The 24,787-nt window shown below is 37.9% G+C and overlaps 1 protein-coding gene across 1 annotated transcript in view; it reads left to right on the top strand.

Moving 5' to 3' along the window:
- Window positions 1-24,787, top strand: part of DIAPH3 (diaphanous related formin 3) — a 542,576-nt gene that overhangs the window by 112,563 nt on the left and 405,226 nt on the right. Inside the window, exon 5 of the mRNA XM_082601893.1 lies at window positions 14,850-14,980. Within this exon, the coding sequence (XP_082458019.1) occupies window positions 14,850-14,980 (131 nt within the window). The remainder of the gene's footprint in view (window positions 1-14,849; window positions 14,981-24,787) is intronic.

Below are 24,787 nucleotides of genomic sequence, written 5' to 3'. Positions count from 1 at the left end.
ATTATTGATATGTATGTTCCTATTCCCATTTTCTTAATTGTTTTGGGTTTGTTATTGTAGGTCTTTTCCTTCTCTTGTGTTTCCTGCCTAGAGAAGTTCCTTTAGCATTTGTTGTAGAGCTGATTTGGTGGTGCTGAATTCTTTTAGGTTTTGCTTGTCTGTGTAAGTTTTAATTTTTCCGTCAAATCTGAATGAGATCCTTGCTGGGTAAAGTAATCTTAGTTGTAGGTTTTTCTCCTTCATCACTTTAAATATGTCCTGCCACTCCCTTCTGGCTTGCATAGTTTCTGCTGGAAGATCAGCTGTTAAGCTTATGGGGATTCCCGTATGTGTTGTTTGTTGTTTTTCCCTTGCTGCTTTTAATATTTTTTCTTTGTATTTCATATTTGATAGTTTGATTAATATGTGTGTTGGCATGTTTCTCCTTGGATTTATCCTATATGGGAATCTCTGTGCTTCCTGTACTTGATTAACTGTTTCCTTTCCCATATTAGGGAAGTTTTCAACTATAATCTCTTCAAATATTTTCTCAGTCCCTTTCTTTTTCTCTTCTTCTGGGACCCCTATAATTCAAATGTTGGTGCGTTTAATGTTGTCCCTGTGGTCTCTGAGACTGTCCTCAATTCTTTTCATTCTTTTTTCTTTATTCTGCTCTGCAGTAGTTATTTCCACAATTTTATCTTCCCGGTCACTTATCTGTTATTCTGCCTCAGTTATTCTGCCATTGTTCCCTTCTAGAGAATTTTAAATTTCATTTATTGTGCTGTTCATCACTGTTTGTTTGCTCTTTAGTTCTTCTAGGTCCTCGTTTAACGTTTCTTGTATTTTCTCCGTTTATTTCCAAGATTTTGGATCATCTTTACTATCATTTTTCTGAATTCTTCTTCAGGTAGACTGCCTATTTCCTCTTCATTTGTTAGGTCTGGCGTGTTTTTGCCTTGCTCCTTTATCTGCTGTGTATTTCTCTGTCTCCTCATTTTGCTTATCTTACTGTGTTTGGGGTCTCCTTTTTGCAGGCTGTAAGTTTGTAGTTCCCGTTGTTTCTGATGTCTGTCCCCAGTAGTTTAATGTGGTTCAGTTCGTGTTGTAGGCTTCCTGGTGGAGGGGACTAGTGCATGGTTTCTGGTGGATGAGGGTGCATCTTGTCTTTCTTGTGGGCAAGTCCTCGTCTGGTGGTGTGTTTTGGGGTTTCTGTGGCCTTTTTATGATTTTAGGCAGCCTTTCTACTAATGGATGGGGTTGTGTTCCTGTCTTGCTAATTGTTTGGCATAGGGTGTCCAGCACTGTAGCTTGCTAGTTGTTGAGTGGAGGTGCGTCTTGGTGTTGAGGTGGAGATCTCTGGGAGATTTTCACCGTTTGATATTCCGTGGAGTTGGGAGGTCTCTTGTGGACCAGTGTGCTGAACTTGGTTCTGTCACCTCAGTGGCACAGCCCTGATGCCTGGCTGGAGCACCAAGAGCCTGTCATCCCCATGGCTCAGAATAAAAGGAAGAAAAAAACAGAAAGAAAGAAAGAAGAAGATAAAATAAAATAAAGTTATTAAAGTAAAAAAATTATTAAAAAATATTTTTAAAAAGTAATTGAAGAAAGAAACGGAGAGACAGAACCCTAGGAGAAATGGTAATAGCAAAGCTTTACAGACAAACTCACACACAGAAGCATACAGATACATACTCACAAAAAGAGGAAGAGGGAAAAAGTATACATATCATTGCTCCCAAAGTCCACCTCCTCAATTTGGGATGATTCATTGTCTATTCAGGTGTTCCACAGATGCGGGATACATCAAGTTGATTCTGGAGATTTAATCCGCTGCCTCTGATGCTGCTGGGAAAGATTTCACTTTCTCTTCTTTGTTCGCACAGCACCTGAGGTTCAGCTTTGGATTTGGGCCTGTGTCTGTGTGTAGGTCACCTGAGGGTGTCTGTTATTCACTCAGACAGGATGGGGTTAAAGGAGCAGCTGTTTCGGGGGCTCTCTCTCACTCAGGCCGTGGGGAGGGAGGGGTACGGATGTGGGGTGAGCCTGTGGCGGCAGAGGCCAGCATGATGTTGCACCAGTGTGAGGCGTGCTGTGAGTTCTCCTGGGGAAGTTGTCCCTGGATCACGGGACCCTGGCAGTGGTGGGCTACACAGGCTCCTGGGAGGGGAGGTGTGGGGAGTGACCTGTGCTTGCTTGCACACAGGCTTTTTGGTGGTGGCAGCAGCAGCCTTAGCGTCCCATGCCCATCTCTGGGGTCTGCGCTCTTAATCCCCTCTCTTCGCGCACCAGGAAACAACGAGGGAGGAAAAAGTGTCTTGCCTCTTCGGCAGCTCCAGACTTTTTCTCGTACTCTCTCCTGGCTAGCTGTGGTGCAGTAGGCCCCTTCAGGCTGTGTTCACGCAGCCAACCCTAGTCCTCTCCCTGGAATCTGACCTGCGAAGCCTGAGCCTCATCTCCCAGCCCCCACCCGTCCCGTCGGGTGAGCAGACGAGCCTCTCGGGCTGGTGAGTGCTGGTCGGCACCGATCCTCTGTGCGGGAATCTCTCCGCTTTGCCCTCTGCACCCCTGTTGTGCTCTCCTCCGTGGCTCCGAAGGTTCCCCCCTCCACCACCGCAGTCTCCGCCTGCAAAGTGGTTTCCTATTGTGTAGAAACCTTTCCTCCTTCACAGCTCCCTCCCACTGGTGCAGGTCCTGTCCCTATTCTTCTTTTTTTTTTTTTTTTTGTGGTACGCAGGCCTCTCCCATTGCGGAACACAGGCTCTGCACGCCCAGGCCCAGTGGCCATGGCCCACGGCCCCAGCCGCTCCACGGCATGTGGGATCCTCCCAGACTGGGGCACGAACCCGTGTCCCTTGCATCGGCAGGCGGACTTCCAGTCACTGCACCACCAGGGAAGCCCCCGTCCCTATTCTTTTTTTTTTTTTTTTTTTTTTTTTTGCGGTATGCGGGCCTCTCACTGTTGTGGCCTCCCCCGTTGCGGAGCACAGGCTCCGGATGCGCAGGCCCAGCGGCCATGGCTCACGGGCCCAGCCGCTCCGCGGCATATGGGATCCTCCCAGACCGGGGCACGAACCCGTATCCCCTGCATCGGCAGGCGGACTCTCAACCACTGCGCCACCAGGGAGGCCCAGCCGTCCCTATTCTTTTGTCTCTGTTTTTTCTTTTTTGTTTGCCCTACCCAGGTACATGGGGATTTTCTTGCCTTTGGGGAAGTCTGAGGTCTTCTGCCAGCGTTCAGTAGGTGTTCTGTAGCAGTTGTTCCACATGCAGATGTATGTTTGATGTATTTGTGGGGAGGAAGGTGATCTCCATGTCTTACTCTTCTGCCTTCTTGAAGCTTCTCCTAAATGGCATGTTTTTTAAATGTAAATTAAAGATTTAAAAGGAATTCCATTTGCATGTACCTATCTAACCTTAGAAATAGCATAAGGCATCAAAATTAGCAAATTTGAAAAAGGCTTTTTAGTACTCTACATTCATAGAGTCCACATATCTTTAGTGTAGTGCTAGATAAACTATTACAGAGTAAATGCACCCATGTAATCCGGACTCAGCTGGAGAACTAGGACTGCGCTAGAAAGCTCCAGTGTCCCAGTCATTCCCCTTCCTCCTCCCCAAGATATTTCCTGTTCTGACTTCTAACACAACAAATTTATTTTTTTCTGTTTTATACATTTTTAAAAAGTTTATTGTGGTAACATAAAATTCATCATTTTAACCATTTTATAGTGTACAATTCATTGGCATTTATTATCTTCACAGTGTTGTGCAACCATTGCTACCATCTAGTTCCAGAACATTTTCATCAACCCCAAAGGAGACCACATGTCTTTTAAGCAGTCACTCTACATCCCCTACCCCCCTTTATATTTGACCAATAGGAGCCCTTTCAAGCTGCTTCTTCTGTCCTTCAGCATATCCCCTTCATTCTTTGAGCACTTCCTGACTATCTTGCGTAAAATCTTCCAAGATCATCTTGTTCTGTCCTAGCCCTTATCCTTTTTTGTGGAGAATGCAATTTAAAAATCATTATCTGGGTGCTAGGTCTTCTACTAATAGGATGGCTTTACTTCTAGGCCCTTCAGACAAAGCTAGGACATAAACACGTGTATGTATGTGCATGTAGACGTACATACATATATGTATATGCTTGTATGTATGACACATATATAGTTGTGTGCATATTTGGATATTGCATATATGTATGTATAATGTATGCATATATAATATATGTATATCCATATGTGGAAAACACATGATATGTGTATGCAGACATGGATCTTACATATATTTCATTCCCTATCTTTATCTATCTATGTATCTCTCTATCTCTCTCTCTCTATCTAAATACACCCCCTCCCAAAACTACACCTTCAAATTTCATATTCTTGCTTATTTCTCTGCCATTACTATCCATTTGAAATCCATTTGTATTTGGATTCATTTCATTTTAGGATTTTCTTCCCATTGCTCTTGATTTTTTTTATTTATGAGTATATGAAACATCACCATAGTTCCAAAAATCTGAACTATACAAAAAGGTATATTCTGAGACTTGTCACTTACCGTCCTTTCTCTCAGGTGTCCTACTCCCCCATCTTATCTACCATGTTCCCTTTCATCCCAGAAGGGATAGTCTCATTAGTTCCTGGTTATTCCTTCCTGTGTCTTCCTGTACAAATAAACAGATATATGTATGTTTTCTTATTTCTCTTTTATAATATACAAAGTATTATACTATAGATATTCTTTTATAATTTTTCCGCTTCAAAATATGTCCTGATAAGCATGCCATGTCAGTTCATAGTGCTATCTTCATTCTTTATAACTGCATGTTGTATTTCATGCTATGTGTTCACGGTGTGTGGTGCTATAGTTTTTGCAGTGTGTTTGTGGGGTGTGGCTCACCGTGGTTTATTCAGTAACTATTCTCTGGTAGAAGCAGATGACTGTTAACTCTTATGGTATATCCCTTTTGAGGCTTAAAAGCTAAAGAACACCTTAGTTCTGATCATGGTAAGCAGGTGGAAATGTTATAATGCATTCAGCAGTTGGAGCAACACTTTTTAAATACATAAAATTGTCTAAACAGTCATGTGTCTTTTGAAGGCAATGGGCCAGCAAAGGAAAGCTTTCCTTGTGAATGGAAGGGAAATCGATGCTAGTTAGGTATTGATGGATAATAAGAGAAATATAGTGTGTTGAATTTCTTTTATTATTTATTCAAGCTAATTTCTTAATGACTAAAATTAGTATGGGATCAATCAGTTTTTTTTTTCTCTATAAAGATATTTTAGAAACTGAAAGGGGGAAGAGCAGTAGATCTTCTGTATTTTATCATGTTTCTTTGTAAAATGTACTTGGTAATTCTAAACTTTTAACGTATGGTATTTTTACTATACACTAAAAGCAGCTTTCAAAATTATAGGCAGAATTTTTGGTTCATAATGGTGTTCATTAAATGCTTATGGAAAAAAATAACTCTTTAAGGGAGTTCTTTGCTAAACTTAATTTTGTTAGTGAATGCTCCTTTCTGCAGTACTTTTCATCGCTCATTGTTTCTACTATGAAACAATATCTTAATATCATAATGTCATAATATAGCATAATAGCATAATATCTTCTCTGAATGACAGGTTTTATTGGCAGTGGAGATGTATTGGGATCACAAATGTTCTGAAAACAAGTAATTCATACTGCAATGACAGGTTGGTGTTTCTTTTGATCAGTAACATTAGAGATGCTAGAAATCATTTGAAAAATGCAAGGAAATTGTCACAATGCATTTTAATAACAATATACATGATAGTAATTTAGATTTTAATTACCCCCTTGATAGCAACTGTGCCACCCCTTTTTTGTACAGTGCTGACTCTGCTGTTTTCTTAAAATGTTGTCATTATCAATGCAAACTTTTTCTTTAAATAGTCTCCATATTTCATATCATCTTATTTATCTTCAGAAGTCTCATCATCTGAATAGGCACCAAGAATTTGGGAATTGCAATGCTAAAGAGAATCTGAGGCAGTTAATTTGTTACTGACATAAATAAACAGACATAGAGATAGACATATACACACCCATGCAAGAGTACACATACTCATTAATATGAGAACTTAGGTGTTTTGACTATTTTGGCTTTATGTTTATGGAATATTTTTTTATTCTGAAGTTAACCTGCTGAAAATTACAAAGTGAATGTCATGGAGAAGGATCTTGAGTCTAGTAACTCTTCATATCTTCATACAAAAAGCACTTAAATCTTCAATCTGTTCTTACAGTCCCCCAATATTTTAAGTTTTTAATCTCTAGAGGCTATATTTTGGGTCTTCATGTTAAGAAATGCTGATTTTTCTTGATAGGTTTAGGTGTAATAAAAAAACTAAACAATTCCCTGCAGTTGGAGATGCAGCATGGTGAATTCTGGTATAGGCTACCTACTTTCTGAGAGGAATAAGATATGATTTAACAAGTTGAGTGATAGTTTACAGTGATTGGAATAGTATTTTAAGTCTACAGTTCCTGAATTCTGTGATGTCTCAGATAATGTAGGCAAAGTTTTGCTTAAAGCAACCTACCATGTGTTAAACACTCTACTAGGGACTAAAAGGCCATTGTCCTCACCCACATGGGCACTATGCTGTGTTGGCTTCCTGCAGAGCATGCAGACTTCCTAGATTTAGCTTTTTACTTTTATTATTTTAAAAATCAGGTCATCATTAAGTGGTGGATTCTCCATCGTTGTATAGAAATAATTCAGTTATTTGAAAAAGGAAAGAAAGTCAGCTCTTTAGTAATTTTCACTAGTAACTTGGAAATACAACAAAACAAAATACAATACAGTATTTTTAATTTGTCATAGAAATGGTATTCCAAATTACTCTGCAAACAAATAAATGAGACAGAATAATGAAGAGATATGCTGAATAAGTCTTACATCTAAACCGAGATGAAATGCAGGCATCGAGGCTGGTACAAATGAATCTGCTCTAAGATAGGTCAAAGGAAATGGTTACTATTACCTTTAATACTTACATAGCAAAAGAATGAATGTTTGATTTTAGAGAAATAGAACAGGTAAGGGAAATAAGTTGTGAAAGGGTATATTACTTTTTGTACCTTAGAATATTTTTTAATAAAAAATATGACAAGAGTAGTGTATGTACTTTTCTTTTTATTCTGCATATGGTATTTTAGAGTAAAATTTACTAAGGGATTAAAAAAGGTTTAAAAACTATGTTGGATAAATATCATTCTAATTTTTGTGATGTCAGGCGGACATCCTTCTCTCGCTAATGTGTTTTGATACCACAGGGGATAAAGCTTTCTAACTATTTTCATCTTCATGGCTAATGGACTTAGAAATACGCAGACATGAGTATCCTCCTCTTCCTGGCTGCCTGCTTCCTTTGAAGTTATGTAAAATGAAAGAAACACTGGAAGGGCTGTGTTTAAAAGGAGTATTTCTGATTACTCATGTAACATAATATTTTCTCCCCTCAATTTCCTTTCTTTTGTACCTGTATTTTGATAGTAATATAATAAAAGAGGGGAAATGGTGCTGAAAACTAATCTCCCAATTATCTGGTCTATTTCCTATGTCTTTAAATCGAAATAGTCCTTTCTAGCTAAGCATTCATTCTTCAGAATTTTTTTTTGGTGTGACTTATCTGCCTCTCCTTTCTTGTTGTAATCCTTAGTCTACATGTGCCTTCCATTTTATAACCTCATTCATTCATTGAATGCTAGGCACTTTACCAGGGACTGGTGACGCAGTGCTGAATTAGGCTCCCGGAATCAGACGCTGCCCTAGTAGATGTGTTCTAATGGAGAAGATGATACCACACAGAGGTGCTGACTATTCCCAGGAGGTTTGCTGACCTAGCTTATTGCTTTTCTTCCTGCTCCCTCCACTATCATCATCTTTCCTGACTTGATCATTCACGTAGATGATCAATCTAATATTCCACCCTCTTATTTCCTTGACTTAATCACTCCCAACAATCTTTGTTTTTCCACCCAATCTCACCCACCCATTACCTTGGATAATATTGATAAAATACCACCTCTAAATATCGTTTACCAACTTCCTGTCCTGACCTACTTACTTACTTAACATTCTGACTTTAAGAATTCTGTAACCCTTTTAGAACTGCTAATCTGTTGACTCTACCATTTTTTCATGTCCATCTCCTCCCCACCCTCACCATGCTCTTACTTCTTGTCTTATTGACCTTAGACACACAGTCCTTTGTTATCTTACATAAATCTTCAGTTCATTTGCCTCTCTGTTCATATAAACTCTGCCCTTGGTTAAATGGAACTTCCCACCTCCTCTGCATTTGCACGTCAGCACAGCATACATCTGGGAGGAAGCACACAGCCACACTGACTAGTGTTTTCTGAGTGACCACAGTTGACAAAGCGAGCCTTTAACAGATACGTTAACAGATATTCTACCACGTGGCCTTTGTCAGCGTGCTTTTGTACTTTCTGAAAATGATTTCATATCTCCTCTCATACCTTTAGCTTTGCATCCTCACTTTTAGCTGATTATATTGCCGCTTCTATCACTGAGACTGTTGATGTAATCAGAATAGAACTGCCATACCTTACTTCCTGGTCACCAGATCTAACAAGCTACCTGAATCTGTTCCCTTAGATTCTGCTTTTGCTCTTCTTAGAATGATCCACTTTCCCTGCAATTGTGTAAGGTCAATCCTTCCTCTTGTATAGTAGGTCACATCCTCTGTCACCTACTCAAGGGTTTTTTGTTGTTGTTCACTTGTTTGTTTTCCTGCATCTATACCTATGCTTTGCATCATCAGTTTCTTCCTCTTTGCTTGGTTATTCCCATCAGCATGCAAGCATGTTGTGGTTTTCCCCCCAACACCCCAAATCACACCGCAGGTTCCTTTCTAGCTACTGCTCTTGTTCTTTGCTCCCATTTACAGAATCGTCTCAAAAGAGTTGTCCATTCTTCTTGCTTTCTCCCTTGAATTTCTGATCAGGCTTATTTCCAATCCACCATTCAAGCTGCCCTTGTCAGGGTCACAGTAATCAGTAGATGGTGACACCATTCCCTTAGTTGTTGAGACCAAAAGCTTTGTCATTATCTTTGAATTTTAATTCTTTCACACCTCACCCCTCACATCCAAACTATCAGTACATCTGATCAGATCTTCCTTCATATTGAGCAAATCTATGCCTCCCATCACTGGCGTCCTATACTAGGCTGCTGTCAACTCTTGACCAGACAATGTAGAAGGCTTCTAATTTGTTTCCTTGTTTCATGTTTTGCCACTTAGAGTCTGGTGCCACACAGTAGTTAGAATAATCTTCTAAAAATGTTTGTTCTATCTGATAATTTCTATGCATGTTTTTCCATCCACTTAGAATAAAACCTAAAGTCTCTACCATGGTTTTTAAGACCTTATCAGGGGCCAGTAAACTTTTTCTTAAATGGCCAGATCCTAAGCATTTTAGGCTAGGGTGTTATGTATGCTTTCAGTTGTTTCTGCTGCTGTTTCTTTCTCTTCTTTCTCCTCCACCTTCTCCTCCTCTTCCTCTTCTTTTTTATAAGATTTCAAAACGTGAAAACCATTCTTAGCTCAAGTCATACAAAAACATTTGGCTGTGGTTTGTCAGCCCCTGCTTCCAGGATTAGATGTCTGCCTGTCTTATCTGTCCTTGTCATCTGTAACTCTTTGTCACACTCACTGGGATTTAGATGAATTTTCTTGCTCTCCTTCAAATATGCCAAGTTCATTCCTACCTTAGGGCTTTGTATTTGCTCTTCTGTTTGCTTGAAATACCCTTCTTCCAGAATGCCCATGTTCCCTGCTTTTCTTTATTTTGGTCTCTGCTCAGATTTTATTTTCCTAGACAGAAAAAAATGTCATTTGATCAAACTTATGACTTTTAAATAGCTGCTTCCTCTATTATTCATTCTTTTTCTTCCACCTTTCCCATTTAAGTAGTTAGCACTACATTTTCGCTTAGGCCCCAAACCTGGGAGTCATCTTTGACTTTTATTTCACCAGTGTAGCCACATCATATAAACAGTGTCGGCACACAGTAGGTACTCAATATATCCTTTAAGCAATAAATAGCAATTAAAGTTATTATAATACAGAGTGGTGAGTGTTTTGAAAAAGGAATCCATAGGTGGGGTGGGGGGACTCAGTTTGTGTGGCTTATAAAAAAGTCCTTCCAGGAAGTTAGTTTTGGCCCAGATCTAACTGATGTCTGGGAGTAGCCAGCACGAGGAACCTGCATAGTAGTGATGCTGAGGGTTTGGGTAAGAGGGGAGGGTGTTAAGGCAGGAATCTCAGGTGAAAATGCAGAGGCCTTTACACAGTAAATGTTTCAAACTGGAAAAACCTAATATGGTTGAAATAAAGAATTATTTTTTTGCCAGTAAGTTTATTCTGTTTTTCCCAGTGTTTATTGGGAAAGTCTACTTGCTGCCCCATTTAAGATGTTGTCTGCGTTTACCTTCATTTTCTAATCAAACACACAGATAATTAACAGATCAGCTTCTATGTCTTGAACCAGAGTGGCCCCAGAGAAAAGATTGACAGATTGGTCTCGGTCTTTCCTATAAAGGGAACCATACATCATGTTCTATTTTTTGGTTTGACTTCTTTAACTCAGCATAGCATTTGGATTCATCTATCTTGTTGCATTATCAGTAGTGAAATTTTTTATTGTTGCATAGTATTCCATTGTATGGATATACAACAACTTGTTGATGAATGCTTGCATTGTTCCCAGTCTTTGGCTTTTATGAATAAAGCTGTTCTGAATGTTGTATGGATTTTTTCCCCTCCTGCTTAACACCTAGTTGTGCACTTGCTGAGTCAGTGTATATTTAACTTTAAAAGGAATCTCTAGGGGCTTCCCTGGTGGCGCAGTGGTTGAGAGTCTGCCTGCCGATGCAGGGGACACGGGTTCCTGCCCCGGTCTGGGAAGATCCCACATGCCGCGGAGCGGCTGGGCCCATGAGCCATGGCCGCTGAGCTTGCGCGTCCGGAGCCTGTGCTCCGCAACGGGAGAGGCCACAACAGTGAGAGGCCCCTGTACCGCAAAAAAAAAAAAAAAAAAAAAAATCTCTAAACTGTTTTATAAGTGGTGGTACCATTTTACATCTCCACTAGTTGTGTAGGAGAGTTCCAGGTGCTTCACACCCTCACCATTCCAGGAGGTATGTAGCATTATTTTGTTTTTGTTTTTATTTTGCATTTCTCTGATGACAAATGATCTTGAACGTCATTTCATGTGCTTATTGGCCATTCATACATCTTCTTTTGCAAAGTCTGTTATTCACGTTTTTAAATGGACTGTTTGTCTTATTACTATTGAATTGTAGGAGTTCATTAAATGGTTTGAATAGAAATCCTTTATGAAAGGGGTCCCCAACCCCAGAGCTGTTAGGAACCGGGCCACACAACAGGAGGTAGGCAAGCGAGTGAAACTTCATCTGCCGCTCCCCATCACTTGCATTACTGCCTGAACCATCCCACCAAGCCCCTCTGTCTGTGGAAAAATTGTCTTCCACGAAACTGGTCCCTGGCGCCAAAAACGTTGGGGACTGCTGCTTATGAGATGTATTTATCGTTGGGAGAGACAGTCTACCATGGGCCCTGAATATCCCTGTATATTCTTTCTGGTTATGCCAACATGCAAGGCCTGACCATTCTTTATCCAGGTCATTTCTCAGGACTGCGTTTACAGTGAATCAACTATAGAGATGAAGTTATATCTCTGTGGATAATGAGTGGGTTTGTTACTGTTCACTTAAAAGTGGTGATTCCCCCAAGCTCAGTGTTCTCTCCTTGTTATACAGTCCACTGCATGTGTAGGTATCCATCATTCATCAGGGATCTCTGCATCATCCCTGTGGGGTGGTGGGTTAGGGAACCAACATGTATAATAGACTCCTTTTGTCTCTAACTGAGGAGTCTTGTGTTTTCTGTCAGAATTCATGGAATAGTAACAGGCTAACTTAGCTTGTATGTAGGGTAAAATCTCAGCCTCTGCACAGTTCTTGACATGTATTGCAATGTTTTCTCAGTCTGTGGCTTACCTTTCATTTTCTTAATGAAGCTATCCTAATTAAAAAAAGAGCCTTTTGAAAAGTGGAAGGTTTACATTTTGATGAAATCCAACTTTATAGTTAGTGCTTTTGTATCCTAAGAAACCTTTGCCTTCCTCAGGGTTGTGAAGATTTTCACTATGTGTTCTTCTAGACATTTTATAATTTTAGCTTTTACATTTAGGTCTAGAATTTAGGTTCACATTCTTTCATGTGGATATTCAATTATTCTAACACCAGTTGTTGAAAAGATTCTTCTTACCCCATTGAATTACATTGAGATCTTTGTTGAGAATCATTGACTACATAGATTCAATATATTTCTGTACTCTCTTCTGTTCTGTTAATGTTCCATTAATTCTACTTCGATTACTGTAGCTTTTCAGTAAGTCTTGAAATCAGATAAAGTAAGCCCCCAACTTTATTCTTTTTCAAAATTGTTCTATTGTAGGTTCTCTGCATTTCCATATTAATTTTAGAACCTGCTTCTCAATTTCTTCAAAAAAGCTTGCTGGAACATTGATGGTGATTATATTGAATCTATAAATTATTATTTTTTAAATGTATTTATTAATGGATTTCTTGATATTGAGTCATCTGATCCAGGAACATGGTATAGCATCTTCATTTATTTAGGTCATTTTTCTCTCCACAATGTTTTATAGTTTTCAGTGTATAGATATTTCCCTTCTTTTGTTAAAAATTTTCCCAATGATTTTGTATTTTTTTGATGCTGTTAGAAAATAATATATTTAAAAGTTTTATTTTCTAATTGCTGGTAGTAGTTAGAAAAAAATTTGTTTTTCTATATTGAATTTTATTCTGTGAGTTTGCTAAATTCATGTAGATAATCATCTCATTTGCTAATAGACATATCTACTTCTTCCTTTCTAATCTGTGTGTCTGTCGTTGCTACTGCCTTACTGCACTATCTAGGACCTTCACTACAATACTGAATAGGAATGGTGAGAGCTGACATTTCTTCTCTTGTTCCCAATTTTAGGGGGACCAACATGTTGATTTGACCAACATGGAAGTTATAATAGCTGGAAGACTTTATTAATGGGGACATTCCGTTTATTAAGTGCCCTATTCTGGGTCATTAAAGCAAATTAAAGCATTGTTAGGGTTTTTGGATGCCTGAACTCATCTCTTTAGGAACTTTGCTGTAAGGACCCCATAGAATGTGGATTCAGTTAGCTCCCATTTCATGGAATGGCATATTTTTCTCTAGTAAATTATGACTTGCTATTGATGAAAATCACCTGTTTCCCAGGGCTAATTTGTTTTGCATTACTGGCAATGTTTCCTTGTGCAACATTGTAGCAAATTAATAAAAATAAAAAGAAATGAAAAAATGCATCTAATTTCCTACCATCCCAACTTAGCTGCTTTTGGGCATGTACAGTTCCTTTTCTTCCCATTAGATTTGTAATCTGTAATTTAAATAGATATAATTCTGGAGTTTATTATTAGTTGGGCATCCTCATCATTTCCCATCTGGACTATACACGTACCTTCTCAACAGGTCTTTCTGCTTCTGACGCTTCTGATCTCAGAGTAAAAGTCAAGTTCTTTGGTGGCCTGTAAGGCCTGCAGTCCCCTCCATCACAAATTTTTTCCAGATATCTGCATGTTTAGAGCTCTCACCTCCTTCAAACCTTTATTCTAACATTCAGGTTTGAGGCCTTCAGAGTCTTTTCTGTGAGCCTTTCTTTTTTCTTCGACCACCCTATTTGAAATTTCATCCCATCTCCTAATGCTGCTTATTCCTCCTCCTGTTTTTGTTTTTCTCTATAGCACTTAACACTACAGTGAGATGTATGTTAATTATTTTACATTTATTGTCTGTCATTCTTTATTCTTCCCCGTGGAGAATAAAGCTCCGTGCAGGTAGGTATCTTTGTCTCTTGTTCACTGGTCTTTTTTCAGCACTTAGCACAGCGACAGGCACTTAGTAGGGAATTAATGTTTGTTGAATAATGAATGAACTCCAGCTCTTCTCATACGTATTTCATACTGCTCCCAGTGTGATCCTTCCAAACCCCCTGGAAAAGCTGTTTGTGTGGCGGTGCTCTACCATTCCAGGACCTGGCATCTACAGTTGTATGTGCTATTTTTCTTTTTGGGTGTGTGCTTTTGTGTGATGTTTTAGTCTGAAAGGTATTCTTGTCTAAGTCTTTGCCTCCCTAGCTCTTACTTACCTTCCCCTTGGCTTCCCTTGTCCGTTCTGCCAAGTTGGGTGGTTCCTCCTTTGGTCCCTTGGTGGCATGTTAGAGGAATTAGACTGCTCTGAATAATACTGTTTCCTTGCTTGCGTTTCTCCTTCCAGACTTAGGTTTTGACAGTCTCTGTGTCTGTATTGCCTAGAACTAGGTGCTTAATGATTTACAGCTTTTTCTGTGTTGCTTGGAATATTAATTTTAATAGGATCATTCTTGTACTAAGTTTTGGTTTTTATTTTGCATGTGCCTAAAACACATTGGTATATTTTCAGATCTTTTCTATGTTTTCCATGATAGTCTGCATTTGACAAAGCAATTATTTTAATTTGAAAACCTTTTGATATTATGTTGCTCTCTTTTGTGGATACCATGGATTATGAATTTATAGATTTATGGGCAGAGGTAAGGAAATTATCCTCTCAAAATAATGCTACTCAGAGTAGCTGTGTGCTGCTGTTAATCTGAAAGGTGGGATTAATGTAGTTACTAGTTTAATGGATAGTCTTCACACAACATGAATTAAAATTTTTTAACTTATTTTACAGGGAAGTGTTAAGAGTAGTCGACAGATCTCACCTCAGGAATTCATCCATGAACTGAAGATGGAGTCTGCAGATGAGAGGCTCTTCACATGCCTGGAGTCCCTCCGCGTGTCTTTGACGAGTAATCCCGTGAGGTAATTCGTCTGTCTGAACATGAGGGCATATTACTGAATTAAACAGATGCCATGATCTGCCACTTTTATGCAGTACTTCATGGTGCCTCTGAGTAAATAGGTGGTCTACCTCAATAACTTCTCAAGGTAAAAATTGAATACATAATTTTTATATGCGTGTGGAAATACAGTCTCAATAGTACCTTTTGTGTTTATTACTGAGTGATATATAGCCTGTGGACTTTTAAAAAAGTCATTCTTTTTTTTTTCTTAGAATTTTTAAAAACTTAAGGCGTTTTTCAAAGAGAACAGTCATCAGAAACTGTCAATTTAATGGGGCTGAGTTTCACTCTGAATTTTTGTATTGTACATATATATTGGTTCATTCCTGTTTGATATACAAGAAATACCATTAATTTATTATTTCCTTTATTGGAATTGGTATCTTTATAGGAGCCTATAGGAGGTTAGCATTGTCAGATTTAGCAAATAAAAAAATAGGACGTCCAGTAAAATCTGGGTTTTAGACGTAGTTACGCTAAAAAATTATTTGTTGTTTTCCCAGAATTCCAGATTTAACTGGGTGCCCTGTATCTAGCCACACTACAATAGGTGTCTTGATAAATCAGTTTTTAGAACTTTTAGTCCAGCATATTCTTGAAAAATTTTAAGTAGGAATTGTTATAAAATGTCTGAACAGTCATAGAATCAGAATTTCTGAGCTGCAAGAGTCTAAGGTAGATTAGTTTTGATTTCTTATTGTATAATGAATGCTTATTTATGCATAAATATATATATCTTCTAGCCCTCTCTATATATACATATACATGTATATATATATATACACACACACATATATATGTATGCATATATGTGTGTGTGTGTGTGTGTATAAAATATAGACAAAGGGCTAGAGGGCCAGAATGAAAAACTATGATTGGAGGTTAATGATATATAAAATACTTTTTTTGATATTCTGATATTCCGGATGTTTCTGAAGTTTGGCTACAGTATGATAAAGATCCTTGACAGTATAAGTATTTAAAATAAAAAGACCCTACCTGCTGAGAGACATGAAAATGAGGTTTAAGTAAGGAGTATGAAGAGTGAACAAAGAATCTCTGTTATTTCAATTTTATCTTTACAATTTTTCCATATTTTACCACTTTCAGTGTGTTCTCTCGGCTGTAAATTAATGGTGGGCATGAGACCAGGAATTTCATACGTCTTATATACCTCTCCTTACCAGGCACAGTGCTTTTAGCACATAGAAAGTGCTCAGTGAAGATTTGATTGAAACAATTTTAACCTTCTTCAGTCTTATATTGGCTATTGCTAGAAACTAAGTTGAATTAGGGGTTTATTTATTTGACAGGTATGGCCATACATTAAGAGCTCTGGTCTCCAGCTTAATCTTTACCTATTAAACGTTTTCATTTAAAAAATGGTTATTGAGCACCTGCTGTTTTCCAAGTACCAATGTTTTGTTTCCAAGTACCATCTTAGATGTGGGTCTTGAGTAAATAGCAAAGCAGGTCCAGGCCCTGTTCCTGTGGAGTTTAAATGTAGAAAGAGGGTATTTTGGGGTCAACTGGGGAGCTACAGTCATTTTTTAGTTTATCTGGCAGCTACTGGGCACTGGAAATAACCATGGAATTTCAGTATAATAAGAAATAGACCCTGCCATTACCTCTTCTAATTTTTCATATTTTGAGTAGATGAACATGATAGTGAAAGAAAAACTGTGAGAGGATTTTATGTATGAATTCAGGCATATTACAATGGATACACTTATTTATTGTGATTCCATATAAAGACACTGGGAAATAATGCTGTATGTTTCTTTCATTTGAAAGAATAAATATTTCAAAAATAAAAATTTGTGGAATTATTTCCCTGAGAGTGGCCAGTTCTATTGAGCCAATATACGTACAATAGAATATATTATCAGCAATTCACAAGTGCTGCTGTTTCCTACGAAGTAGTCTTTTTAATTGGAAAGAATAGAAAACCATATCATTGGAGAAATTTTTCTGAAATCATGGCACTTTACGTAGATAGAAAATTGAGACGCTCATGAGTATTTCTGTGCCCAGTGCTCCAATTAGAGGAATGACTTAGCTGAACATGTAAAACTTGAAGCTATTTCTGATCAAATCTTTGGACTTTGCAGTTAGTTATGATGTGTCTGCTCATAAAGTCAGTTTTTCATATTTTCTTTTTTATGTACAGTATGTGACTAAATTTCAAGAGAGAAGGAATTCCAATTTTTTGTAAGCTTTTGAGATTATTATTAGATCTGTAGTATTACTGAGAAAATCAGAGTGAAATTCTTTAATGCCTGTGAATACAATTGAAAAAGAAGCAAGTGAACTAATTAATGACAGTTCTCCAATGCTGGTTTGGGATCAGGATTTATTTAAATCAAAAATCAAGGAAAAGGTAGAGTACCCCTGCACCACCCATCCCTGATATGCAGTATTTTAGAGCCATTCACCAACCTCTGAAACTCTGCGTAGCAATTATGAGACATGTCATCCTTTGACTATCTGCATAGTGAATTATGTGAAAACCAGTGCTTTAAATACCAAATTCTTGGTCTTGTTTTATAAAGAGTTGATTTGAAGATTACATAGTTCTTCTGTTTGAAGTTTTATTGATTATTCAACATCAAGGACAGTTTTGAGCTTAAAGACATAGTAGCTTTACTTTTGGAACACAAGTGAAAAGACCAATTTCTTCAAATTATCAAACATAACTTTTAGTGGATCTCAACACAGTCAACAATTATGTTTGAGCTTTCAAATACGTGGAGGTAGAAACATAAAAAGGTAGACACTAACATCATTATGATTGATATTAAGCGTTTTAGTCCATACTCATCTTTGCATATAGCAAATTAGTTATAGAATGCATCTTCATTTGCTCAAGTTGATGTGGCCGTCAAGGATAAGGTTTCTGTCTCAGAAATACCAGTCTTCTTAGATCTTTGTGTTTTGTGGTTTTAGGCATTATCTTCCTTTACTCATGCTTAATGTGTGCATTTTGAAGTTTACAAGAAATATTTTACAATTTATCATTTTGTTAGAAGATTTCTAAGGAGGTTTTGGAACTAGATTTGATTAAGTTAACTGTAACTTCGAGAAGATCACTTTAGAAAATTTTGCAGTAAAATATATGTTTACTGCAGAGCAAGTAAGCAGCCTGTATGTGTCATTATTCCATTTAATCAGTGCTATGTTTGGAGTGTAGTTTTCCTGCATTTCTGGGCTTGAAAACGTAAACCTGGTAGGAGAGCTTATCTTTGGAGTTGCTGAATGTTTTGTGCCACGTACTGCACATGAGGATAGAGACAGGAGGCTTGTGGCAAGCAACGAGATCACTGTATTCCTTGGTGTCAACCTGATCTGAAGAAAAAAAGTCAAGACAAAAAATTGAAGTTACTAATAGTTTGACTTACTATAAATATTACTTTTATAAAATGTTAAACATATAAAAAAAGGTTGTGTCATTATAGTGAAATAAGTGCCCACTCACCTACTAATGAGGCTAGCATATAGATTACTGCCTATAACTTTGAAGCTTCTATGCCTACCTCCTTAATTCAGTGTCCCTTTCTTGCACTATTCCGTGGTGACCACTGTCCTGAATTTTGGATTTCTTTGCATTATAGATTACCATATATGTATTCCTAATATATTGCTTGGTTTTATATCTTTTTGAACATTATTTAAATGGCATCATCTTCTATGTACTCTTTGAAGACTTGCATTTTCCTCTCAGTATTTCATATACTTATGTATGCTGTGTGCAGCTACTCACATTTTATCACAATTAATCATTTTTCATACCTTGTTTTTATATTTTAGGAACATCCGTTGTAAATAGTACACGTATGCTTTTTAAAAAAATTCTTGTCTGATAATCTTTGTTCATATCAATTGTAAAAATATATTGGGATTTACATGACATTTCATTTTGAATTTTCAGTTTATGCTGCTTTTCCATGTTCCTCTTCCTCCTCCTCTGGCTCACCCCTCCCCCATTCTTTTCTGTATTCTTCTTCTTCCTCAAATTCTTTCTTTCTTTCTTTCTTTCTTTCTTTCTTTCTTTCTTCATTCATTCATTCATGGCTGTGTTGGGTCTTCGTTTCTGTGTGAGGGCTTTCTCTAGTTGTGGCGAGCAGGGGCCACTCTTCATCACGGTGCGTGGGCCTCTCACTGTCACAGCCTCTCTTGTTCTAGAGCACAAGCTCCAGACGCGCAGGCTCAGTAGTTGTGGCTCACAGGCCTAGTTGCTCCGCGGCATGTGGTATCTTCCCAGACCAGGGCTCGAACCCATGTCCCCTGCAGTGGCAGGCAGATTCTCAACCTCTGCTCTACCAGGGAAGCCCCTCAAATTCTTTTGATAGATTTTAAATTTCTCATTTCATTTTTCCTCATTTACTAATTTGGAAGACATTCTCTTCGATCTTAAAATGGAAGAGAAATTTAACATGCACACGCTTAAAAAGGAAACTGTACATGCGTGTACTTAAAAAGGGACACAAAAAAGCAGTCTCTCTTCCTCTGAACCTAAAATACGTTAACACCAATCATCCTCTCTTGATTTGTATGCTAGTTCTGTGTGATATTTTAATTTTCTCTTTTTTCTTTTTGTGTATTGTAAATTAGCTCTTGTTACTACTGAGATATACTACAAATATGTATTTATGTATATATGTTTATACACATACATACTCATCATTCTTTTTTGGTTCTTGCACATTTTTTTCTGATTTTACTTTTGCTCAAGTATATAATTACATTCCTGTAGTGAGAGTCCTCTGATGGTAAAACTTTGTTTTATTTGTTTGAAAGTGACTTTATTTGCCTTTACTTTTTTTTTTTTTTTTTTTTTCGGTACGTGGGCCTCTCACTGTTGTGGCCTCTCCCATTGCGGAGCACAGGCTCCGGACGCGCAGGCTCAGTGGCCATGGCTCATGGGCCCAGCCGCTCCGCGGCACATGGGATCTTCCCGGACCGGGGCACAAGCCCGTGTCCCCTGCATCGGCAGGCGGACTCTCAACCACTGCGCCACCAGGGAAGCCCTGCCTTTACTTTTGAAGAATAGTTTTCCTAAGGGCATGAAATTGAGGTTTTTTGATATCTTTTCTTAGTCCATTGAAGATACTATTTTTTCTTCTGCCTTACATTGCTGTTTTTGAGAGGTAGGCTCTTTTATCTAAAACTCATGCTCTTCTAGGTAATCTGCCTTTTCTCTCTGGTTTTATTATGTTTTGTTTTTGGTGTTATATAGTTTGTTCTATGTGTCTAGGTGGAATTTCTTTCTTATTTGTTTTTACTAGGGATCTTTTTGAGCTTCCTGAATATGGTTAGTGTCTTTCATAAGTTCTGTGAAAATTTCAGCCATTAACTCTTGGAATATTGATTCCCCCCTCCCTCAGTTTTGTATGTGTTAGAGTTTCTTACTCCATACACCATTATTTCCTAATCTGTTTGAAGTTTCCATTTGTTTGTCTCTCTGTACTGTATTCTGGGAATACTTTGTAATATCTTCTGGTTTCCTAATTATTTCTTCACCATTGTCTAATCTTCTATTTAATTTATAAGTTGTATTTTAAATTTCCATTATTATAATTTCATCCTCATAATATTTTTGGCTGTTTCAAAACTCCTTATCTTTTTTCATAATTTTTCATAATGCTCCTTGCTTATTTTTATCCTGTTTATTATTTCTCTAAACATATTAAATATTTTATATTCTCTGTAATTTTAGAAAATAAAGATTTCCTAGGCCTACTGCTGGTGTTGGTTATTTGTTTATCTATTTTTTCACCTTTACTCATTTCTTGTGTCTTTGTGTGTTTTGTGATTTTAGAGTGTGACCTCCTATTCCTTGGAACTTTTTCTTTGAGATTTATTTTGAAGATATTTTGCTAGAATGAGTTAATGTTTTTCTACTACTGGGAACATAATGATCCAGGGCCACCTTAAACTAAAATGAGCAGTTTGAGGTTTTTGTTTTTTGGTTTTTTTTTCCTCCACATATGTGTGTGACTGGGTTATGAATTATCAGAAGAAATTTGCCTTGATGTCCCCCTTTACTGGGCAGGTTTATTGCTAGGACACCTTCTTACTTAAGGTGTGGCCCTTTGAGAGCCTTGCTTTTTGCTGGCGTTTCTCAGGCTTGATGGTGGGCTTGAGGCTGTAACACTTGTTCTATTTGCTCTTCTCAGCTACCACAAAGGAGATGTTGCGTTTCCAGGGCTTCATGTTTGTCCCCCAGAGCAGATGAGGCTTGAGGCAGGCTTACCTGTCTAAATTCCTCTCTCTTTCTCTCTCTTTAAATTTTGCTTTTGAGGAGACTGTACTTTCTTGTCACCTCAGACACAGTTTTAAAATCATGTCTCAGTGACTGTTGTTGGGAGGGTGGTCGTGGATATCTAGTTTAATACCAGGAAAAAAAAAGTTGGATAAGAAATTTTAAATTATAAAGGCATTGTATTCTTATGTCAAAAATCTGAATTTCTTAGACAGGTATAACCAGAAAAGAAAAAGTCTTCATCTCTTTTGTCATTTGATTGTCAAAGCCTGCTGCTCAGTGGTGAACTGTTAATAGGGTCTTGTGTGCCTTTGCCCTAAATTTTTAATGCATATGTTAGTATTATGTTATTTTACCTTACTGTTGCTTGCTTTTTTAATTTTAATTTTTTAAAGATAAACCCCAGAAATTACAGGTTTATTGCCCTGCAGGATATTAATTAGTTTTATATTTAAATTATTGTTCTTCTTCTACTATCCTTTCTTTAAGTCATTATATATCTTTTGATGTTTTTCCAATTCTTTTTGAACCAGCCTCACCATCTTGCTGGTTCTCTCATTAATGTGGTAAGTATTTGACACTGCTGGCTTTATTTGGGTGAGCAATGTTTTTATCTTTCTGAAAATCATACTTTGACATTAGACATTTGTGGGTGTGTTAATATTCCTCAGAAACATCCAAGAAATTCATGGGGAGACTGAACCCGGTAAAAGTCTATGTTTCCTACATCCTCTCTCCCTCCCATAGTTGAGGGAAGGGACAATGAATATGATGTAGAGATTGGGTGTTACTCGAGTAAGGAAGGCTTCTTGTCCCTCCTTTATTATCACTGCCAATCCCCCCAGGCCTTCATCCTTCAACCGTGCCTGCAGAGTCCCTCCTCTTGGTCAGTGGATTCTATCAATGACATTGTGGTGGGGTAAGGGTGATGCAGGCTCTTTAGAGAACTCAAACTAAAACATCTACAAGTCAAACGTTTCTCTTCTTAAAGCTTTATTATACCATATTATGATTCTTAAAGAGTTTCTGTTCCTTTCCTTGGTCTTACCAAAGATGCTTTCCTAGGAAGAAGTTGGAGATGAAATCAGAATCAAACTGTAACGCACATATATGTATATGTGTGTATTATACATGTTGTCAGGGTCCTGAGAGGAAAACAGGAACCAGAGCACATGCTATACGCTTTTTAAAAAAAGAAGTTAATGCCAGAAATTGGTTAAATGGGTGACGGAAAGACTGAGAAACCAAATAGGGAGCAGTGAGGTAGTGGAGGTTAGCAACGGCCGGAAGTTGCTCCACCCCTGTGCTGGAGGGAAAGGCAATGCTCTGGAAGCTCACAGCCTGGTGTTGAGTGGAAGAAACTGGATCCATGGGGAAGATGCAACTGTTGCAGAGAAACTGCCAAGGGAGAGAGAGAGGTAGAGAAACATCCTTGTTATTCTTTCTTCACCTTCCCTCTGGTCAAACCTAGCAGAGAGCAGTTGATTACAAAGCCTGGGAACTGCAGCCTGCAGATTCAACCCCTTTGAGACAAGAACAGAACAGAATAGAAGTGGAGAAGGGGAGTGAGAAGAAATGGGCTGAGTACCAGTGCATTATTTATTGGGATACATAATAGGTCAATAAGTGTTAAATTTTTTTTTCCAGTTTTTAGTTTCATTGGACATTTAGGTTCTTTATTTTAGTATTAGAAGATGTAAACAAAAGTGCTTTTATAATGTGCCTCAGGACTTGAATCAGGTCAAAAACTTTCTAAGATACAAAGGGTTACCCTGCTTTGAATTTCTTGAAATGACCTCCATTTAAACACAGTCAACTTGGTCAAGTGAAATAAACAGTCATCTCTCAGGTCCTGCATTTGCTTCAGCACTTTTTCAGTATCTTTCTTTTGCTTGGCCTCCCAAAGTCTTCTTTCTCTATGACTCACCCCTAAATCCCACAAAAAAGAGACCTGTTACCATTTATTCAGTTTCCTGTAATTCAACTGCTGTCTTGTTTGACACGTATACATGCAAAATACTGGGTTTTATGGTGATGCTAATTACACTGTCTTTTTGCTTTTGCATTCTGAAATACATTTAAAAAGTAGATACAGAGGCAGGGTAAGAAACAAAATCAGCTGTACTGCTGGAAAAGCTAGAGTGAAAAGCAAAACTGGGGCTTGAAGGTGAAATATACTTCTTACTTCTTCCCACTGAATCACTTACCATGTAGTCATAGGTAGAGAGAATAGGTAACTGCAGGCCAGGTTCCTATGCAGGTAGGAGCATTCTGTTTTTTTCTCCACTTTCACCAATTTGATAAAGTAATTTTTCTTGGGGGATATTCCAATAAGGAGGTAGAGGGAGTGACCAGAAGTAACCCCCAATGTTGCTTTATGGGCAATATAGTAGAAGACCTCTCCCTTTGTAGAAATGAGGGAAGGAGGATAATGTTCTTTAATAATATGCTCCAGTTTATTTTTATTCTCATGGTGTTTTGGAATTTAAATTAAGACATGAGATAAAAAGTTTTTTTTTTTTAAATCAGCCTTAGAAAAACTAGCAGTTTATACAGATTTACAGTGATAATTTCTGAATGGGCAAGAGGAGTAAAGGTGTTCCTTGGTAATGTACATTCTTGTAGTTTTCCTGTCTTTCCCTTTCCTTTCCTTTCTTTCTCTTTCTCTCTCTTCAGTAATGATGTCAGAAAGGTAAGTAATGTAGATGACTCTGTGTTTTCTTTCCTGTGCTGTTCAGTACAGTAGCTACTAGTCACTTGTGGCTATTTAAATTTAATTAATTAAAGTTTAATGAAAAAAAGGGCAACATTTTCACGTGCTCAGTAGACACATGTGGCTGTGGCTACCATGTTGGACAACACATACATACCATTTCTGTTATATTTTATTATACAGTACTGCTTAAATGCCTTGGTTCTTCTGAGTAGCTGCATATTTCTTTGATATATTTATTGCATGATTTTTATTTTCTCAAAATTATGTTCAAGACTATGAGAATACGTATGAAGTTAAAGTCTTAAAGATTAAAGCTTATTTTTTAAAACCTCCAAGGATGAGTAGACATTCATATCAAGAGAATCAAAGAGTGATCTAAGGGAGGCTGCCTACAGCAGGGACTATAGTCTTGGTGGGATAAGGCTAAGGGAGTGGGCTTCCTACCAACTATAAAAAGTAGGAAAGGAAAGGAGAGTCTGGTCTGACAGGCAGTGCTATAGCTATGGTCCATGGTGACCTTCACTTTGGCTACCTGTGGTCAGGATGAGGAAATTGGCAATATGGCACATCATAGAAGTCATAGAAACATCCCCTTTGGTAGATTAAAAATATTAGTGAGGTTCGTGTTTTTTTTAAACAGAAATTTCCTTAGAGATGTGCTTACTTTTACCTCTTACAAGCATTTTTTCCAGGTTGTTTTCCAGTAAGAAGTCAAAGCGTAAGGTTAATATTCTTAATATTCTTCTTTACCTCTTTAGACATTGCCATATATCTTGGGATCTGCCTTG

Source organism: Mesoplodon mirus, assembly GCF_964341445.2.
Source record: "Mesoplodon mirus genome assembly, chromosome: 17".
NCBI lineage: Eukaryota > Metazoa > Chordata > Mammalia > Artiodactyla > Ziphiidae > Mesoplodon > Mesoplodon mirus.
Note: the sequence above shows the minus strand (reverse complement) of the source record. Positions and strands in the feature narration are given on the sequence as shown.